At 48.3% G+C, this 19561-nt stretch overlaps 1 protein-coding gene across 1 annotated transcript in view; it reads left to right on the top strand.

Annotated features, from left to right (window-relative positions):
• The first annotated feature begins 1268 nt into the window (after nucleotides 1-1268).
• Nucleotides 1269-19561, top strand: part of SMARCC1 (SWI/SNF related, matrix associated, actin dependent regulator of chromatin subfamily c member 1) — a 57473-nt gene continuing 39180 nt past the window's right edge. Inside the window, exons 1-14 of the mRNA XM_029964664.1 lie at nucleotides 1269-1385; nucleotides 3734-3819; nucleotides 7304-7385; nucleotides 8487-8579; nucleotides 9832-9901; nucleotides 10745-10814; nucleotides 12071-12146; nucleotides 12837-12962; nucleotides 13264-13382; nucleotides 14208-14332; nucleotides 15142-15201; nucleotides 15825-15862; nucleotides 16999-17120; nucleotides 18095-18166. Coding sequence (XP_029820524.1) covers nucleotides 3746-3819; nucleotides 7304-7385; nucleotides 8487-8579; nucleotides 9832-9901; nucleotides 10745-10814; nucleotides 12071-12146; nucleotides 12837-12962; nucleotides 13264-13382; nucleotides 14208-14332; nucleotides 15142-15201; nucleotides 15825-15862; nucleotides 16999-17120; nucleotides 18095-18166 — 1127 coding nt within the window. The 5' untranslated portion in view covers nucleotides 1269-1385; nucleotides 3734-3745. The remainder of the gene's footprint in view (nucleotides 1386-3733; nucleotides 3820-7303; nucleotides 7386-8486; nucleotides 8580-9831; nucleotides 9902-10744; nucleotides 10815-12070; nucleotides 12147-12836; nucleotides 12963-13263; nucleotides 13383-14207; nucleotides 14333-15141; nucleotides 15202-15824; nucleotides 15863-16998; nucleotides 17121-18094; nucleotides 18167-19561) is intronic.

Raw genomic sequence — 19561 nt, 5'->3', positions numbered from 1 at the left:
TTCCTTCCCAATCTCCCATCTCACCCTGCCCTCTGGCAGTGGGAAGCCATTCCCTGTGTCCATTGTCCAAAGTCCTGTTCAGGGCCAGGAGTTGGACTCAGTGATCCCTGTGGATCCCTCCCAACTCAGGATATTCTGTGTTTCTGACATAATTAAAGCATTAATTCCCGGGGGAGGGAACAGGCCAAGGAGAAGGCATTTGGAATTTTCGTGTTCTTCACCAGCTCCTGTTTCTAGGTGGGGTTTTATGCCCAGTGTGGGACACCTGGGCAACCCCACAGGGGTTTGTGTCCTTTCCATTGCAAAGGTTTAATGTCTCAGATGTGTGTGTCAGCTCCTTAGAAAGCACTGAAGGAACTTGCATCCCAAGGTGGTCAAATCCTGTAAAATGACAATGGAAAAGTCAATGCCTTTGTGGTGTCTCTGGCTTAGGAGCTGGGGCTGTGGAGAACTTTGATTTGACTGGTGTTGAAACCACTGCTCCAAAGTTCTGAGGGTTCTGTCTCTTAAAACTGGTTTTTAAAAGGCTTCAGAAAACCTGATTTGAGGGAGGAGCAAAGGCTCAGAGTTACCCAGGTGAAAGTTTGGGGTGGCTCATGTTGCTCCATGTTCTGCCTGGAAAAGGGGTGTTTGCTCTACCCTTGGAAGTCTTATGGCACATGGAGGAGAGGATGTTCAGTGAGTGGACACTGGACATCAGGAATAACAAAACCTCATCTGCTGGGTGGGGTTGTTTTATATTTCATGCTGTGATTCCCCCTTTTGTATTTACATTTTATTTACATTTACATTTTACTGGCAGTAGAACCTTGGGAACTGCCCAGATTGTCCCAAAACATTGCAGGTGGAGTTGTCTGGCCCAGATTTTCTCTTTGTACCACTGGATGCTCTGAGGGTTCATTAGTACTTGGTTCCAGAAGGAGCTTGGGAAGTTATTGCAGAGAGCTCTGTGTGTGGGGGCAGAGTTAGGCTGTTCCTTTATTAGGAACTACAAATGAGCTTGGAGTTAATCTGTGTCTGCCACAGGAGGAGCTGGGGATGATCCACAGATAGGTGCTGGATTTTAAGCCTGAGGCTTGGAAAATGCTTGTGCTTGGTGCTTCTTCTGTGCAAACCCCATCCTTTACCCTCTTCCCAGCCTTACAGGGATCCCAAAATCTTCAAACCCTGCTCTACAACTGCTGAGATAACCTGGGGTGTTACTGAAGCACCTTCAGGCTTTCTTTCCCCCTCCCCCAAGTAAACACGTGGTTTTTGTCTTTCAGTACGTTCAGGCAGATGCTCCCACCAACAAAACACTGGCTGGGCTGGTGGTGCAGCTGCTGCAGTTCCAGGAAGATGCCTTTGGAAAACATGTCACCAATCCTGCCTTCACAAAGCTTCCTGTGAGTATCTCACCCTGCTGTTCTCCCTCTGCAGCCTGTGCTGCATCCAGGGCTTTGGGAGAGCCCTGCTCCAGCTGGGATTTAGCCCCTGGCAGGGCTGGAACAGCACACTCCTCCTTAAAAGCAGATTTTCGGTGTAATGCAGCTTATTCTCTATGTATTTGAAGTGATTCCTTAATGCTGCGAGAAGGTTTTAATTTCTACTAAAATTTGATATGATTCCTCAGTTCTAAGTCAAATCTGGACTGGTGCACCCTGAACTGAGGGAATAAAATGCACTTTCCAAAGCAAACAAGCTCCCCTTGGGCATTTCTGTTGATTAAACTTCAAATTTGTAACGGTGCCAAGGCTGAAAGATGACTTTCCCATGCTCTGGAGTATCATGTAATTGGTTACCTCAGATAGTTTTCCAGTCCCTGGGGATATTGGTACCTGGAAACAATATCAACAGACTGTAAGAGCTGTTTATTTAAAATTCCAGCTGGAGCCGTGCCCAGCACCAGAGGGACCTTTCCTGGGGAGTGTGAGGTGCAGAAGTGGCTGGAGGGAAGGGGGTGCAGCAGATGGAAGGACAGGGGATCTCAGGGAAGGGCAGGGATGGGCACGTGGTGCCAAGGGCCCAGCTGGCTGGTTTGGGGAGGCTGAGACAGCTGTCATACATGTGTGAGGGGTTGTGGCATCAGCAGGAGGGGCTGGTCTCTGAGGCCCTGGGGAGGGGACAGGGGGTGGTGGAGCATTTACAGCCAGTTCAGACACTGCCCTGGAGCTGTGCTGAACACTTCCCAATGCTCCTGTGTCCCTGCTCCACCCCCCATGGAATGCTGCCTGTTATTGTTCCGTGGGGGTTTCTCCCCCAGACCTTTTGCCCCTGTCACTCCCTCAGAGGGGGGGTCACTTGGGCGAGTTCTCCTCACAGGAGTTTTCAAACTCCCAGGGTGAATCTTGGGACAATTCTTGGATTCATTTCAGGAGGAATTCCTGGCTGTGAGGGGGGCAGGCCCTGGCACAGGTTGCCCAGAGAAGCTGTGGCTGCCCCTGGATCCCTGGAAGTGTCCAAGGCCGGGTTGGAGCAGCCTGGGCTGGTGGGAGGTGTCCCATGCCCATGACAGGGGTGGCACTGGATGGGCTTTAAGGCCCTTCCCACCCAACTCATCCTGGGATTCTCTGAGTATCCTGGTGCTTTGGAGAGCACCCAGGAGCACCACAAGGTGCCATTAAGATCTATCTCCCCATCCCTCCTGGAATATCTGATAGCTCAGTGATGATAAAAAGCTTCAGGGACAGAGGGGAACTTTGTGATGCTTTATTTTGGTGTGGCAGCATAAGCCATAAAACTGTCCCCGTTCAACAGGTGGATAAACCATCTGAGTGCTCACCAGCCTTAAATCACTGTGTCTTATCTTGAAAATGGGCAATAAAGATTGCAGTGGCATTGTAAAGATGCTGTTCCTGGGCTTGTTCTTGCTGTTACAAAGGGGTGATCTGGTCAAATTTGCTGAGCTCAAGTTTAGAGCAGTTGGATCTCTGTCCCCTCAGCTCCTTCCCACAGGAGACAACTCATCAGTGCACCTTCCTTTGGGTTTTTTCCTGGGAGATGCACTGTGTGCCCCCAGATGAGGTTGGCAGGGGCTTTTTTAGACGTTTAGTTTCAGGTGCTGGTCCAGGCTGGGAAGGAGCTGCTGTTACCCCAGCACAGCCCTCTGAAGGTGGGCAGAGCATCTGAGTTGTGCTGAGCAGGTCCCAGCCTGCTCCTGCTGCTGTTTGGGGCTCAGCTGTGGAATCCCTGGTGCCTGGTTGGGAATTAAGTGACTGCTGGAACTGGATTTGCTATTTTGGGGCAGCTCTGCCCAGTGACCTTTGCAGCTCTGTGTGGTGGAGGGACGTGACTGGAGCTCTGGGAGCTGCTGTGAACGTGAAATATCTGAACCTCTGCTCCAGGGGTTCATTTCTAATGACTTGGTTTGGTCTCCCTGGTGCAGATGATGCTTCACTGACAGCTCTGATTCTAGGTTTAATTTGCTATGAAATGGGTGTTCAAAGAGTAGCTTGGGTTTTTACAGCTCTACAAGGAATTTTTTTCAAGCTACTCCTATAAGAAAGGATGTGGAGCTTTCAGATACATCAAGTTCTGCTTGCAAATACAAAGAGTTCTGCTTCAACCAAATGCATTTAACCTTCATGAAACATTCTTAAAGGAGAACCTATAACTCCAAAAGGGATTAATCTGAAAATTACCTATTCATTTGCTAAGTTAGAGGTCTAAAACAACCAACAAGTGTGTATTTGTTTAAAATAATTGCACGTAAGTCACTACCTCTGTGATTTCCTGTGGTTTTTTTGGGTTCCAGGCAAAGTGCTTCATGGATTTCAAAGCTGGAGGTACATTATGTCACATTCTTGGTGCTGCTTACAAATATAAGAATGAACAGGGCTGGTAAGTTTTTTATTTGTGATTTATACACCTTTTGCATGAATCCAAGCACACGAACTGCTTATGCAAAGCACCCAACGTTTAATCCTTCCTGGAGACTCGGGGAGGCAGGGACTGGAGATGGGAAGAGGGAATGTTTTCCTGTGTTGCTGATGGTGGCTTTTTTTCAGACACACCCCCACACTTCTAAATTTAAAGATAATTGGCCAAGTTTAAGGTCTCGGGCCTGTAGTTGGAGTTAATGACGAGTTTGAGGCTCTTTTTTTGGCGTTTCCTCGCTGTGTGACTGAGAAAATGGACAGATGTGATGCCTCACATCTGTGAGATGTCCATCTTTGTTGCTGTATTGATTAGAGGGTTTAGTTATAACTGGGGGAACATGAAGACTCCAGTAAATGCTCAGTGTTCCATCACTTACCCATCTCCAGAAATGGGGAATGCAAGCCCTCAGAAGCTCTGCCCCTGCAGCTCTGGACACTGGTATCAAAATACCCCTGTGACATCCCAGGAGTGTTCTGTCCTGCATGTTTTTAAGTCAGAATCCTCTTTCCAAGAGAGCAGGATCATAAAACCATGGAATGGTTTGGGTTGAGAGGGACCTCAAAGCCCATGCAGTCCCACCCCCTTCCATAGACCAGGTGGCTCCAAGCCCTGTCCAACCTGCCCTTGGAATTACTATATCTGAGAACACTGAGGGGAAGAAATGAGGATGAGAAGTCAATAAATATAAACAAATCAGTAAAAGTAAGCAGAGATTGTGTTTTTGTGTGTGAATCTGATGTTTCTGATCTGTGACAGCATTCCTGGAATTGAGCCTGTGTTGCTGTTACACACAAGAGCCAATCAAAAGGCAAAATAAAGTTGGTTTAGGATGGCTGGTCGATTTTAGGGGTTGTTTATACTCATATCAGCTCTGTCTGAGGTGGGTGTATCAGGAATAAGCTCCTTTCAGGGATTTTCCTTCTCCAGTTTTGCCCCCCCCGGGCCATGGCCCCTGTTTGTCTGGGGTGTGCCAGTCTGTCTTGCTGCCCTCTTTGCCTCAAAACAAAGGCATTAAGTGGTTCCCGCTTCATGAATATCCAAATACTCCCATTTTTCACCGTGCAGGCCTAGTTTTCAGTCACAGAGGTTTGCCAGCAAAGCTCAGCCACGTGTTCCCTCCTCCCTCCTCCCTCCCTCGCTGCCCCCTCACAACTAGTGTGGGTAGTGCCTTGTGTCTGTGCATGTGGGACGTAGAGGGAAGTGAGCCTGGAACTTAACTCTCAGGATCAGAGCTAGAGCTTGGAATGTGTCCCTCACTGACTCAACCAAATAATGCGTGGTGTTTTTGCCTGAACTCTGATTTTGATTTGATTTTTGAACGGTCTGCATTGTCGCTCTTGCTTAACCTGTTTGTGAATGATCTGTCTTATAGGAGAAGTACCTTTCCTCGCCATAATAGGTATGTCTGCCAGCTGACATACCTTGTCCCTCACTGCAACCCAAGCTGTTTGCTAGAACCTGGCAGAGGGAATCACTTAAGCTGAGGACAGGAGGAATTGGTGCTATTTGATCCCAAGGGGCAGCTAAAAATGATGCTGTTAATTAATATATCAACACGCTTCTCTTAAAGGGGGGGTTTGAAAAGCAGGAATTTGGGGGCATGTGGAGCATTCTGTGAGTGCACAGTGCGGGTTTGGAGCAACAGATGTAAAAAATTTTTTGGTCAAACTTCCATGCCCTGAGTGGTTTTGTCTCACAGGTACCAAGAGTTCATTGGGTATTTGGGTCAGTTTGTGTTTATTTGTTTATTTCCCTTCATTTCCATGAAACCATTCTGTGTGTTTTGGATACAAACCGTGGCTGAATAACAGAGAAGTGGCTCGATCTTGCCTCTAAAATCCTTTATTAAGCTGTGTTGTGCAGTGACCTGACAGCCCTGATGTCTGGCCCTTCTTCTGCAAGTCACTGTGAGCTTCTCCACGTGCACAACGCTGCTTAAACCACTCATAAATTCCTCTGAAAAGGGGTGATTCTGACAAATCTGCCAGGATATTGTGTTCAACTTGCCATGCCCTTGGTGTGAAGGGAAGAGCCCCTGATTTAAGAGACAATCCATCCCTCCCTGCTGGTGGCTGTTCCTGCAGAACCCCCTGCCTGTCCCTCCTGGACAGCCCAGGGAGCCTCCAGGGGAGGAGAAGGTGGTGGGCTCAGCTGAAGGGTCTTTGTTTAGTGTAGTGGTGTGTCCTTGCTGTGCTGCCCTCCTGCTAACGGGGTTTGGGGCTGAAAACTTGCTTTCCTGTACCTGCACTGAGTGTTTATCAACCTGAAAATGGATCTGTTACTGGAAACAGGGATGTGTTTGTAAGGAACTGTCAGTAGATGTGGGATAAATGTGTGCTCTAGGCTGGGGTGGGCACTTGGAGCCTGGCAGTCCCTGCCTGGGGGGGTGTGCACGGCTGTTTCACCATGTTACATGTGCCCAGGGGATTTTATTTCACCCTAAGGTCCCTTCTGACACCACCTCAGCACCCAGGTGGCGTTTGCAGGCTCCAACAACAGCTTTTCCCAAACCCTGGGAGGTGCAGCAGGTCATGTTTTACGTCTCAGAGTCACCAGGCTGGTGATCTGAAGTGATCCTGGTGCTTTGGGAAAGGCTGGGTTGTGAAGGGTCAGCCCCAGGTCTGTGCTAAGCCCTGGTGGTGCTGAGCCCCCTTGGGAGTGCTGAACATGGTGAGGGTGCTGGGGTTGTCCCACCTCTCATGTTTTTGGAAGTCTCCACTCAAATCCTTCCTTTGAGTCCATCCATCCGTGGATTCCAAACGTGTGCACGGTCCAGGTGGGTACAGCAGGATGGATCTGGGGGGTCCTGTGGTGCTTCCCAGTAGGAAGCCTCAGATTTTGTGTTATCCCCCCCTTTCTCATGGACAAACCTCCATTGTTACTGCAGCAGTTTTGACTATTTGTCTGTGCAATAACAAAGTTTGAAGTCCCAGAGTCCAACAAAAGCGATGAGAAAATGCTCCCATGGATTATCAGCTCCCTGTGCTCTGGGGGGGTGGTTTGTTCTCACATCAGGCAGAGGAGCTGCTGCTTTTCCTGCATTCCCAGGACAGGTGGATGGGTGCAGCTGGAAGTAAGAGAAACATGAGAGCTCCTCCATGACTGTTCTCACGTAGCTGTCGGAATCCATCGTGATCCCGTGTGTCCAGGGATCCCCTGTGGCTGTGCTGGAATGCACAACCCTGCTCCAGGGCTTTGTTGGACAATGTCAACCTGCCTTCCCCCCCCCAGACATTTCACAAATCAGCTGCATTTTGTTGATTTGGTTCCTTGTGGTTTTTCTGGCTCGTGAGGGGCTGCCCAGTGAAGCAGAGATGGGTGTGGTTGTGCTTTGAGTGTCCTCACGTCGCTCCACCAGCCACTGTTTGTGTGGAACGGGAAGGATTCTTGGCTGCTGGAGGGGGGGGAGTGGAACTCAACATTTTTGAATGCTTTCCCTTCCCAGGAGGAGGTTTGACCTGCAGAATCCCTCGCGGATGGATCGGAACGTGGAGATGTTCATGACCATTGAGAAAACACTAGTGCAGGCAAGGAGCTCCCACCCACAGCCCACAGGCTCAGGGCAGGCTCTCCCTGGGTCCTTATGTGCCCCACGACCCAGGGAGGGGTTTCATCCTGGACTTCTGCAGGAATATTGGGCTCTTCTCTCCCTCTCCCACCCATTTCAGTCACAATTCCATGTTGTCACTTGGAAAGTTCAGGGTATTTTCATCTGTACTCTGGATATGCAGAGGGTGAGGGAAACCTGTTGTGAGGTGGGAGAAAACATCCTGAGTGTCCCCATGTCCCACCCTTGGGGCTGAGGAGCTGGTTCTGTACACACCCATTCCATGGCTCACTCCTGAGACTTTTAGTTTGATCTAAATTTGACTGTTCTCAGGTTAGGAAACATTTGAGAGTCTCACTTTATCAAGTGAGTTATTATCTATATCCATTAAGCAACTCTGTGGAGGCTTATTTGAAGTTAAATTTTTTTAACTCCCGCATGTGAATAATATATTACTTTTTTTCAAACTCTAAAACCAAGCTCAGTGTATAATAGAGTCAAAACATGACTGTCAGGAGCTTGTCAGGAGTGGAGATAGGAGGAAGGGACAGCAAAAAGCCACAGTACTCTCACTATGAAAACCTCTTGCTGTTGTTGGGGTGGTTTCAGGGCATAACAGAGTGAAAATGAAAATTGCAGGTTTGATTAGTGAGCCCCTCAGTGCTGTGGCAGTGAGTGACTGTGCATGGCAGTGCTGCAGGGCAGATCCCAGACTGGAAGCTGACACTGGGAGACTCAAATTCCCTTTGAAGCAAAGTCTCCCCCAGGCTGTCAGGAATTCCTTGCCATCAAAGCCGTGGTTTGTGTTCAGGGTGTTGTGGAGCAGGAGGGGGAACAGCCCCGTGGGGTGAAGGTGTGGCAGAGCTCACAGCACATCCAGACAGAAACCCTGGGAGGGCTCTGCTGGGGAGGTGTGTGAAGGGAGTGCTGGGGGTTCTGGAGCTGGAATTGGTGAGCTGTGTCACCACCTGACCCGTGCTCCTTTGGAGCTTCAAGCCTTGGGGATTTTAGTAGGAATGTTATGATTTTTGTCACAAATCACCTCCTAATTCCTCATTTGACATGCTGTTCTGTCCCCCAGAACAACTGTCTGAGCAGACCAACCATCTACCTCATTCCTGACATTGAGCTGAAGCTGGCAAACAAACTGAAGGACATTGTCAAGCGGCACCAGGTGAGTGTGGGGCAGCAGATCCTCAACCAGGGCTTCCAGGTAAAACATCTCTGCCCACCCTGAGCCCAGGAGTTCCATCTGGAGTGTGCCTGATGGCACGAGGCAGCAGCACCAGGTCACCTGTACAAACCCACCTCTGCTCTGAAAGTGCACCTGGACCTGCTGCTGGAGTGAAAGGTGCTTCTGGGTGAGGTGGGTGCAGCCCCAGCTGATTTATTGTTCAGTTCTTGTGCAGAGAGAGCAGGAGCTGGGCCAGAGCTGAGCCTGGAGAAGGCAGTGTGTGATACAGCTGTTCCACACAGGTGGGCACAGCAGGAGGAACCTGGAAATCACTGTGATTTTTTGCTTTATTTCACTTCTTTGTTGCCTGTGCTGAACAGGTGGGCAGTGTATTTCTGAGAGCCAACGTGCTGCCATTGTAATTTAATATACTAAATAATGATCTGAACAAGATTAATGACTTCATCTCTTGAAAATGTAAACGGTATTTTCACTTGTCTTGAGAGAAATACCTGGAATGTGACCTCTGGATGGTCTGGTGGCCTTCTGTGTCAGGATCATGCAGAGCTGCAGCCCAATGGTTTCTTTCCCAGATTAAATGTATTTCCTGTGTTATGATTATGAACCATCACATCAGCTTCAGTTGGGTGGTTTTTCACAAGTTACTTGTAACTATTTGGCTCATTTGGAATGTTATCTATTGCTTAAATTAAAGCTAATGAGTCAGTTTTCCTTTCATAAAGGAATTCTTTCCCAAAGGAGTTCTGTGGTGAGCTCAAGGCTTGCTGTATCCAGGAGTGATTTAAGGGATTTTTAAAGCAGGCAGCTTTGTGTCTAAAGGGGTGTGAAGAGCAGAAGACAGAAATTGCCCCTGGTTGTGCTTTTTGGGCTTTTTTTCCTTTGCTCTGCCTCTGAATTCTCATCTTGTTGCCAGCTTTGCTTCTCACTGTCTTGATTATTTTCATTTATTTAACCCATTGCTGTCATGTCTCCTGTATTCCACCCCCAGTACCTGTGGCTCCCTCCTCCTGCCATCCCAAGTCCTTGTTGCAGCCCGTGCAGAGGAATTCCATGTCCCTTGTCCCAGCACAGAGCCCTGGGATCTCTGGGATTCCAGGGAGAGGTTTGTCCTCTGTGCTGCTGCAGATGCTGTTCCTGTCCCTGGTTCTGTGGGATGTGGGTAGGAAGCAGCAGCCGAGGAGTTTGGGGTGATGTGGTCAGGGGTTCTCATGGGGTTTCTTTCTTCCCCCAGGGAACAGTAACTGAAGAGAAATCCAAGGCCACCCACCACGTTTATCCCAGTCCTACCTCAATGGATGATGGTAAAGGCCCTTCCCAGTTTGGCAGTGGGAATGTCTCGTGACTGAATTCCATGAGCAGTGGGGTGTTCTCACAGACTCAGGGTGTGCCCAGCCTGCTCCTGAGAGCCACCCACCAGCTCGTGGAGAATGCTGGGCCAGGGGAGGGGCAGGTTGGACATTGGGAAAATTCCTCCTGGAAAGGGCTGTCCAGCCACAGGGCAGGGGTGGAATCTCCAGCCCTGGAGGGATTTCAGAGCCCTGTGGATGTGGCACTTGGGGACATGGGCAGGGGATGGTTGGACTCCATGGTCTCAGGGGGCTTTTCCAACCCCAGCAATTCCATGCCTGTGTGTTCCTGTCTGTCCAGGAATTCTTTTGGGAATGCTGATGCACATCACTGTGTGTGGTTGGCAGAGAGGCCGCAGTAAGGAGGCAAGCTGGTGGATGGTTGTTGGCTGTAATACAGTTCACTCTGCCTCTGTTGGAGGTACTTAAGGTCCAAAAAACCCCATAATTTAACAGCTGCATCCTTCAGCAAACAGAAAAAAATTGCTCTCATTTTTTAAATCTTGACTCCATTTAGTTGCCTGTTGGATTGTTGTTGTAGAGTCTGAGTTTCACAGCCATAAACCCCCTTTTTCCATCCTCCCTGGCCTGTGCTGGCCACTAGATGGAAGTGTCCCTGCTGTTTGCAGGGACTGTGTTCCTCTGGAGCTGCTCTGTGCTGGCAGCTCCCTGCCCAGCCACGGGTTTGTGTTTATCTTTAACCACTTCAGGTTCATGGAGTCAGAAATATCCAGAGCATGGAAAAGTGAAATAATGTGCTGTTAATCCAAATGTGACCCGGATCTCTTTCCTTGGCAGATGAATGGTTGAGACCTGTGATGAAAAAAGACAAGCAGGTGCTGGTACACTGGGGCTTCTTCCCAGACAGGTAAGGGAAGGTGGGGCAAGAAAGCAGAGTCCAAGTCTTAATTCAGTTTGTTGAAGGCAAAGTCCTGATCTCAACGTCCAAAGATTGAAAATAACCACTGATTTACAACTGAAATGTGCACATCCAGTGGTGGCACTGGCAGGTGGGGGTGGAAAGGAGAGGGGTTTTCTGCAAAGCCACAAGTAGCTGGTTGCAAATCGATCCAAATTTCAAAGGGTGGAATGAGCCTTTCCTCTCAGCTTCAAGGGAGAGCTTCTGGTTGAGCTCTGGCAAAGAGGTTTCACTCCATGGGTTGCCTTCAGCCAGGTGCAAGTGGCTGTTAAAGCTTCCACTGGAGAGAGCTGGTGTTGTTGGGAGGTGTTAAAATACAGTGGATGTGCTGTTGAGACCTTCAGTGTATTTGCAAGAACTGCTTGTGGAAGATGAATCAAAAGATTGATAACCCAACATCGACCTCAATTCAAATAACCTTTTCAGGCTACCAAAATCTGCTGTGCACACACAGAATTCCCAGGAACCATATTTCCCATGAGTGTTTCAGTGGAAGGGAACAAACAACAGTCACACTGAAGTTTCTTTCTTCATACAGATGAAGAACCTTTAGATGTTTCTGTGTCAGTGGTCGATTTTGTGTTGGTTCTGTGTGTGTGTGTTTATAAATGCAGGTATAAACACGAGGAGTTCTGCACATCTTGCCATGCACGTGACTTGCCCCAGTTCCTCATTAGGTGCCTGGTGTTGATTACAAAGTGTTTTGGCTTTTGCTCAGTGCAGCAATAGTAAATAGACTTTGGAGGGAACAGCGTGTGGAGAAATGAGGGAATAGCATGGGGAACAGTGAATGTCAATAATAAATGGTTTCCAGAAGGAGAGGGTGCAGACTCCTTCCTTCCAGGAATCCAGCAGCTCTTGCTTTAAACTCCTAAGAACAGAACAAAGTGAGTTAAGTTAATTCCAGGGTTTGATCAGGGCCTCAGAACTGCCTTAGCACACCTGGATCTCTCCAGAGTTACAGTTTTAACCTGGTCCACGGGCATGGTTTTGGAATTCTGGTGTGCACAAGATGCCTTGGCTCCCTCCCTCTGCCCTGTGTCCTGTTCCTGTGGCAGCAGGGATTGTTCCCTGTGGAGAACACTCTGCTGTCCCAGCCCTGGGATCTGACATGTCCCATTGCTGGCTCCCCACTGCCTGCTGCTGGTCCCTGGGGACGAGCAGCCCAGGCACCAAAGGCTGTTCTCTCTCCCCTCTCTCCTCAGCTACGACACCTGGGTTCATGCCAACGAAATAGATGCTGAGATTGAGGACCCTCCAATTCCTGAGAAGCCATGGAAGGTGGGTGTTCCTCAACAGCTCCCAGAATTCCTGGTTTTATTCTGTTATTTGCCTTACACAGAGTTCTGGGTGTGCTGCTCATCCCCACAGAGTTAGAGCAACTCAGGCCTGAAAATAACTTGGGGTCTGTTCAAACACCACTTACTCCAAGTAGTAATTGGTAACTAACTGGAAAACACTCTTTTTGAGTATAAATCTGCCATGAATAGTAAGATATAATTGTGTAAGATATTAATAAATCAAAAATAAATTGTATCAATTACTCTGAAGCTCAAGAAGTTTTTTAGTTCTTAAGCTAAACTTTATTTGAAGATGGATATTTTAAATCAAGATATGGCCAATTCTCCTTACTTTTATTGATGTTTGTGGCACATCTGCTCAGGTGATCTGTGTATTTAGGAGATTTTGATGGTAATTTTCAGCATCCAGAGCTGCTGTCCCAGCTCTGAGAACTGCCCTCACATTTCAGGAGGCTTAAGAATGGTTGAGGAGCAGAGATTGTGTCCTGGGCTTGGTCGTGTTGTCCTGCCTCATGAAATTCTCATGACTGTGTGTAAAACCACTAGGAGACAATTTGGGTGTTCAGACCCTCATGAAGCTCCAAGAATGTCCTTAATCCTGCAGGGAAAGGTCTGCCATGAAGTGCTTTGTTTACAGAGCATCTGCATGTCCCTGTCTTCTGTTGCTCAGGTCCATGCCAAGTGGATTTTGGACACAGACGTGTTCAACGAGTGGATGAATGAGGAGGATTATGAGGTGGATGAGAACAGGAAATCCGTGAGCTTCCGCCAGAGAATCTCCATGAAAAATGAAGAGGTGGGTGGTCCTCTGTTGAGGAGCTGTGCATCCAACTGTGCATCCACTGGTGTTCTTTATCCCTGCATGGATGGAGCTGGGGGGTTCACTGGAGAAGAGGAGGCTCCAGGGAGACCTGAGAGCCCCTGGCAGGGCCTAAAGGGGCTCCAGGAGAGCTGGAGAGGGACTGGAGTCTCTCCTGGTGTGTGTTGGGATGTCACTGCTTTTAGCCCCTGCTGTGGGCTGGGTTAAGGAGGGGTTTAACCTGCAGCACAGCAGTGACTGATCTGTGGGATGAACTCACTGCTCCCCTTCTCCACAGCCCGTGCGGAGTCCTGAGAGGAGGGACAGGAAAGCAGCTGCCAGCACAAGGAAGAGAAAACATTCCCCTTCTCCACCCCCCACCCCTGTGGAGTCCAGGAAAAAGACAGGCAAGAAAGGGTGAGTGTGTGAGCCCTGGAGCTGGAGAGGAGCTTCCCAGAACCGCTCCTGGGGAGATCCTGGCACCTTCCAGCTCTCACCCGAGGGCACCCTCCTTGTTTCCACAGTGGAACCAGGTGGTTTTCCCTGTGCATTGGGTGTGATTCCCTCACTCCTCTGCAGGGGGGGAGGACCTGGGGCAGGTTGTCCTTTGCCTGTGTCAGGGACAGGGTTTCATGGCAGCTCAAGAGTGGAAATTAAAGGAAAAGTTGCTCAGCTGCTTCCAAACTAACCCACTCTGGCTGTGTTGGGGCACTCTGGGGTGCGTGCACAGTTCTTGAGTTCAGCCCCAGGAATTCCTGCATTTAATTAAGGAGATTTTTATTGATATAGTCAAGTACTTTGAAGTCCACTTCTCACATGTAAACCTTAAGAGAGACATTTGTGGCTTAAAGATTAGGGGGGTTATCAGTGGTTTAGTTTGATCTCTTAAAAGGAAGAAAATCCCATATTCTACCCAAATAAAAGCTTATTTGTGGGGCTTTATGTGTGGATATGGAGGGGAGCAATTCTGAGCTAAAAATGCAGGTCTTGTTCATAGACCTGCTGGGCTCTAATAAGACAAAGCTGGAAATTTATCATCCAAGAAAGAATGAGTGGATAACCTGAATTACTTCTCGTTCCAGTGTAAATCCTGAGTTAGGTCCTGCAGGGAGAGGTGTGGGTGGTTCTGCCTTGGTTCCCACGGGGATTTCAGAAGGGTTTTAACCCATCCTTTAATCCTGGTGTGTGAGCAATGTCCAGGTGAGAACATCTGGCAGAGAACCTGTGTCTGCTCTGTTCCAGGCAAGCAGCTCTGTATGGGAAAAGGAGGGGGCAGAAAGAAGAGGATGAACAGGAAGATCTTACCAAGGACATGGAGGATCCCACACCAGTCCCCAACATAGAAGAAGTGGTACTTCCCAAAAATGGTAAAATATGCAAACACTGGATTCTTTGAATGTTAAAACGTGGCTTAAACTGCATGAAAAATACACATATATTTTGTCAAATCTTTGAAATACTTTGTGACCATGGGGCCAGGTGATCTGATCCCATCCAAATTTGTCTAGTCTGGGATGTGACAGCTGGGAAGGGCAGCAGAGTCACCTTCCTTTGGCCTTCTAAAGTACGAAAATACATTTACAAAATACACTTTTTAAAATACATTTACAAAAATCTACTTAAACATTTCATTTCACTCTTTTTGGATTTGTTGGTGTTTGGGGGGGCGTGTGGAGTTTTCTGGAGCAAAAATAATTCTCTGCCAAGTCCCCAAGAGAAGGATGTTAAATAAGTGGAAACTCTGCAACGTGTCAAGTGCTTTGAGCTGTTAATCCTTCCCAGGGAAGGGTTGATCTGGACAATACCTGATCTGGGCAAGGCCTGGTAAATGAAGATAAACTGGAAAAATAATTCCTTCTGCAGTCCTTGGCACCAGGGCGTTTTGGGAGTGGCTCTATTTGGGTTTTCCTTGGTGTGAACTGGGTGTTGAACAGGTGGCAAAATGCAGGGTTAGCCCCTGGATAGAAGGGGTTTGTGTCCAGCTGGGAATTCAGGGCAGTCAGAGGGGCCCTTGTGCTCCAGCTCACACATGAAGGGTTTGGGCTGCAGGGACTCGGCCAGCAGAGTGTCTGTGGGTGGGACAGGGAGATCTGCTGGGTGGGATCCTTTCTCCTCCTGCTGGGCTCTATCCTGTCTCCTCCTGCTGTGCTCTCACCAGGTGGTTTTGCCTCTGCAGTGAACCCCAAGAAGGACAGTGAGAACACGCCGGTGAAGGGAGGCACCGTGGCAGACCTGGGTAAAGCCCCTCAGCACCCCGAGTGCCCCAGCCCTGCTGGGAGCCCAGCACAGCCCAGGCTCAAGTCTCTCCATTTTCAAAGCAGTCTATAATTCTACTGTTCTGTTGAATTAATTCAGTTTCCATGTGTATTCTGGTCAAAGTGTGTCAACTCTTTTTTTCACTTGCAGGGCTCTTCCTTCACAGACTGTTCTTACTCTTATTTTTTATTATGACATATAAGCTCTTTTCTAGCTCTTTTCCTTGTCTTTACTGGGACTCAAGGTGAACCACAGGTTCCCTGAGCTTTGCTAAGCCTTGACATAAGAGATCCACAGTGGTGTCCCATATGCTGTAACACAGGGCTCATCTGGGGCACTGGGAAGGGTGGTAATTAAATAGGGATTCTGGAGTGAGGGGAAATCAGCATTGTCCTTCCTCTGTATTCTTACTGTTCCCTGGGCTGGGAGGGGTGGGTGAGATGTCATTGCTTTAGTGATGGGTGATCCACTTTCCTTCCCTCCTCACTTCCCATCCAAAAGAAATTAAATGTTCTTTCCAACTAAACTTTTGTGTTGCTGGGGAGGCTCCTGAGCACTCAGATGGTTTTTATTGGTGTAATGCTGAATGGTTTTACCTTTCAGATGAACAGGACGAGGAGACAGTGGCCACTGGAGGAAAGGTAACAGCAGCTCTTTGTTGTGAACTTCACAGGAACTGAGATCAGAGTCCCAGCCTGGTTTGGGTGGGAAAGGACCTCAAAGCCCATCCAGTGCCACCCCTGCCATGGGCAGGGACACCTTCCACCAGCCCAGGTTGCTCCAAACCCCATCCAACCTGGCCTTGGACACTCCCAGGGATCCAGGGGCAGCCACAGCTTCTCTGGGCAACCTGTGCCAGGGCCTCCCCACCCTCCCAGCCAGGAATTCCTGCCCAATATCCCATCTAACCCTGCCCTCTGGCAGTGGGAAGCCATTCCCCCTTGGCCTGTCAAGGTCTTAATGTCACCTTCAGTAACTGATGATTATCAAGTGATCTGTAAGAGTAAATTAGTTACTGATAGGAATGTTTCTGTTATTATAAAAATTCTTGAAATTATGTGGGGTTACTTTGTATTTTTAAATCTGGTTGTGGGATTACTTTGTCATTTTAAATCTAGTCTATTAAAAAGGACAATGAGGAGACAGATGCCAAGTATTTTTGGAGAAGCATTTTTCAGACCAGAGGCTTTTCAAAGCTTTTGCTTTTTCTTTTAGGTTTTAGGACTAAATCTAACCCTAGGTTGGGCTCTTAATAGAGTTGCAGGAGTAGTTTCTGTACTGAATTGCATTTGTGGCACTCTTGTACCCTCGCTGTTGTCAGGTCACTGGGTTTGTTTAGAGTGCTACCTTGTTGTCTTTGGGGGAATTTAATCCCAGATAAAGGTCTGTTATTGATACCAGGGACTCTTTGGGGTCTTGCTTCAGGGACTGGGTTATTTTTAATGTTGAGTTACCCACGTGCTCTTCAAACAACCCCTGAGGGGTTTTGTACATGCAGTGTCATGGCCTGATCCTCTTTTTATACTTCTGTGCCCTTCTCTCGATCATTTTGGGGCAGGAATTGAACGTTTGCTGGGACTCAAGTGGTAGAACCTCAGGTGTTCACAGGAGGCCTCTGTTGTGAAGCAACAGAGTGACCAAAGACTTGTCCTCCTCTTGGGAGTGTCAGAGAGTCTGTACAGCACTGGAAAGCTCTTGTTTTGGACCAGCTCTGCTGTCCCAGAGCTGCTGGGGTGTCTCTGGCAAGCCCTGACCGTGGTGTTCCCCCCTGCTGCAGGAAGATGAAGATCCCAACAAGGGTGACCAGAGTCGCTCCATCGATCCGGGGGAGGACAATGTCACAGAGCAGACCAACCACATCATCATCCCCAGCTATGCATCCTGGTTTGACTACAACTGGTAAGAGGGGAGCTGGGGGGGAACTTCAGGCTTTGGGTGGTTGGTTTTTTTCATAAATTAAGCCAAGAGTTGAAGGAAACGACTGTTGGTTAGGTCTGGTTCCCATGTCTGGGGGCAGCTTTTCCATCTGAAAACCTTCCTGAGCTGACTTCTGGCTGTTTTCAGGGACTGGGAATGAGGAAGAGGATTTCAAACAGCAGAGACCCTCAGTCTGCCTTCTCAGCAGTTCTTGCTTTACTCTGATTTCCCCCCCAGTGTGGAAGATAATTCCTTTCTCTTCCCTGCTTGTCTAGTCCTTGTGTGATCTGTGTTTGTATCTCCTTCTGAAAGCCAGTGCCTTTTGATTTGGCTTCAGAACTTGCCTTTGAGGATAAATCATTGGCTGTACAGGGAGGACACTTGTTTCACCTTGGAATCCTCCTTGGACTCAGGGATTTGGGGGGGTGGTGCCCACACAACCCTGGTGTTCTCTGTACTCAAACCTTGCTGGTGTGGGAGGAGCAGTGAGTGATGGGGAAAGGAAGTCCCTCTGGAAGTTGAACTCCTAGGGAGCACTTTTTGAAACAAGAAGTGCTTTGGAAGCACAGCAAGGAATAGTCACTTGTCTGGAAGGCTCTCCTTGAGCACCCACTTTGTCTTGGCTCTGGGAGTTCAGGCTGGAATCTGAAAAGATGAGCTGTGACTGGAGTGTTGGGATTCATGTGCAACTTCCAAAGTGAGTGACTTGTCACAGCAGCAGATTCAGGTGGGCTGGGAACTGTTGGTGGAGGGGTTGGATCGATTCCCAGCTCGGGCAGACTCCGTTCCCTTGGGTCAGTGGCCTGAACAGAACCAGCCAAAATCAAATTTCCAGAGGACTGGGGTTTCTAAAAAGTAATGATCACAAATAACCCTTGTTGTGACTGTTCTTTGGGGGCGAGCAGGGCCCTGCAGGGTTGTTGTGTTTGCCATCTAACAGGGGGTTCTGGTTGCAGCATCCACGTGATCGAACGTCGGGCGCTTCCCGAGTTCTTCAACGGGAAAAACAAGTCCAAGACTCCAGAGATGTGAGTAAAGCCTGTGAATGTGGATGGTAGGAGTGTGGCACGATAAAGGAGCTTCCCATTCCATGAATCCTGGGGATACTCCAGCTGGGGGGGGTGTTAAGCTGGTGTTTTCTGCAGAGCATGAAAGGAAGAGCCACTGATTAATGTCTGGACAGTATTGGAGCAGAGGTAAAAGCTTAAATATCAAAGAAATAATTAACAGTGGTTATCCAGGAAAAATAAAACTGATTTCTCCCAAGTAACACTGAACAAATTCTTGAACCTCGTGGTACAAAATGTGATCACCTTCCAAAGCCATCTAAAAATGTCATGGTAGGGTAGAAACTGAGTAATCCTCCTGGATTCCCCCTCTCCCCTCCTGCCACGCCGTGGTTCTGAGGCTCAGGAGTTGTGTGTGTAGGCACTGAGTGTGTTTTGGATGCTGTGTCAGGCCGTGGAGTGGATTTTCCACAGTTTTCTGTGGTGATTTCACAGTTCCCTGAGCAGCTGGTGGGTAATTGTGAAGTGCAGGTGAGGGTCAGGAAATGAATCTTCACAGGCCTTGGATGTGACTGCTCTCAAATGTCAGAGTCTGGTTTCAGTCACAGAGTTCTGCATTGCAAGAAGGAAGGTATTTTTTTTGTCTCCAGCTGTTCCAAAGCCTCTGGTGACACCTCAGTTCTGGCCATGCCTGTTCAATCCAGGTGGATTTAGATCCAGTTTGTACCTGCCTCATCTCCTTGTGGGATCTGGTTACTGCAGAACTTGAGTGGTCTTAATTCAGAATTATCCACACAGGGCTGTTTAAACAGCTTCAACATCTCCCTGGAGCTGTTTAAAATAATAATTAAAATAAAGCTGATTACTGTGAGGTATTGCAGGTTTTGTCACACATCAGATGATTAAATTCTGCTGGTAACAAGATCAGCTGCTGATTTTGCCTCAAATGCTTGAGAATCCTCTGCAAAGGTTGTTCTGTGCATTAGGAAAGTTCACCTCCCCTTCTCTGAAAATGTTCTGTTCTAACAGTAAATTTCGTTATTCAGAGCTCTTGAAAGGGGATCTGTAAAGGAAGATGGGCAGTGTCAGACTTGTGAACACTGTGCTTGTTTCTGTTTAAATGATCCTAGAACCTGAGATTTCACACCAAAAAATCATGAATTTCTGCCCCAGTGTGTGCTGGCCCCCTTGGCCAGTGGAACTGGGCAGGCTGTGTTCACTTGATCTTGGTATCAAATCCTGGCCAGCTGCAGAGCAGCTCTGGGGGATTTTAAAAGGTTTTTCAATCAACTACTGAATGAAATGTTTGAGGTGTCTCATTGTCTGAGTGTCAGCTGAGCCCTGGATTTTTCATACACAGCATTTCATACAATTCTGGAGTGGTTTGGGTGGGAAGGACCTCAAAGCCCATCCAGT

Source organism: Manacus vitellinus, unplaced genomic scaffold, assembly GCF_001715985.3.
Source record: "Manacus vitellinus isolate BGI_N305 unplaced genomic scaffold, ASM171598v3 scaffold_78_pilon, whole genome shotgun sequence".
Lineage (NCBI taxonomy): Eukaryota > Metazoa > Chordata > Aves > Passeriformes > Pipridae > Manacus > Manacus vitellinus.
The sequence above is the reverse complement of the archived record's forward strand: the minus strand, read 5'-3'. Positions and strand labels throughout refer to the sequence as shown.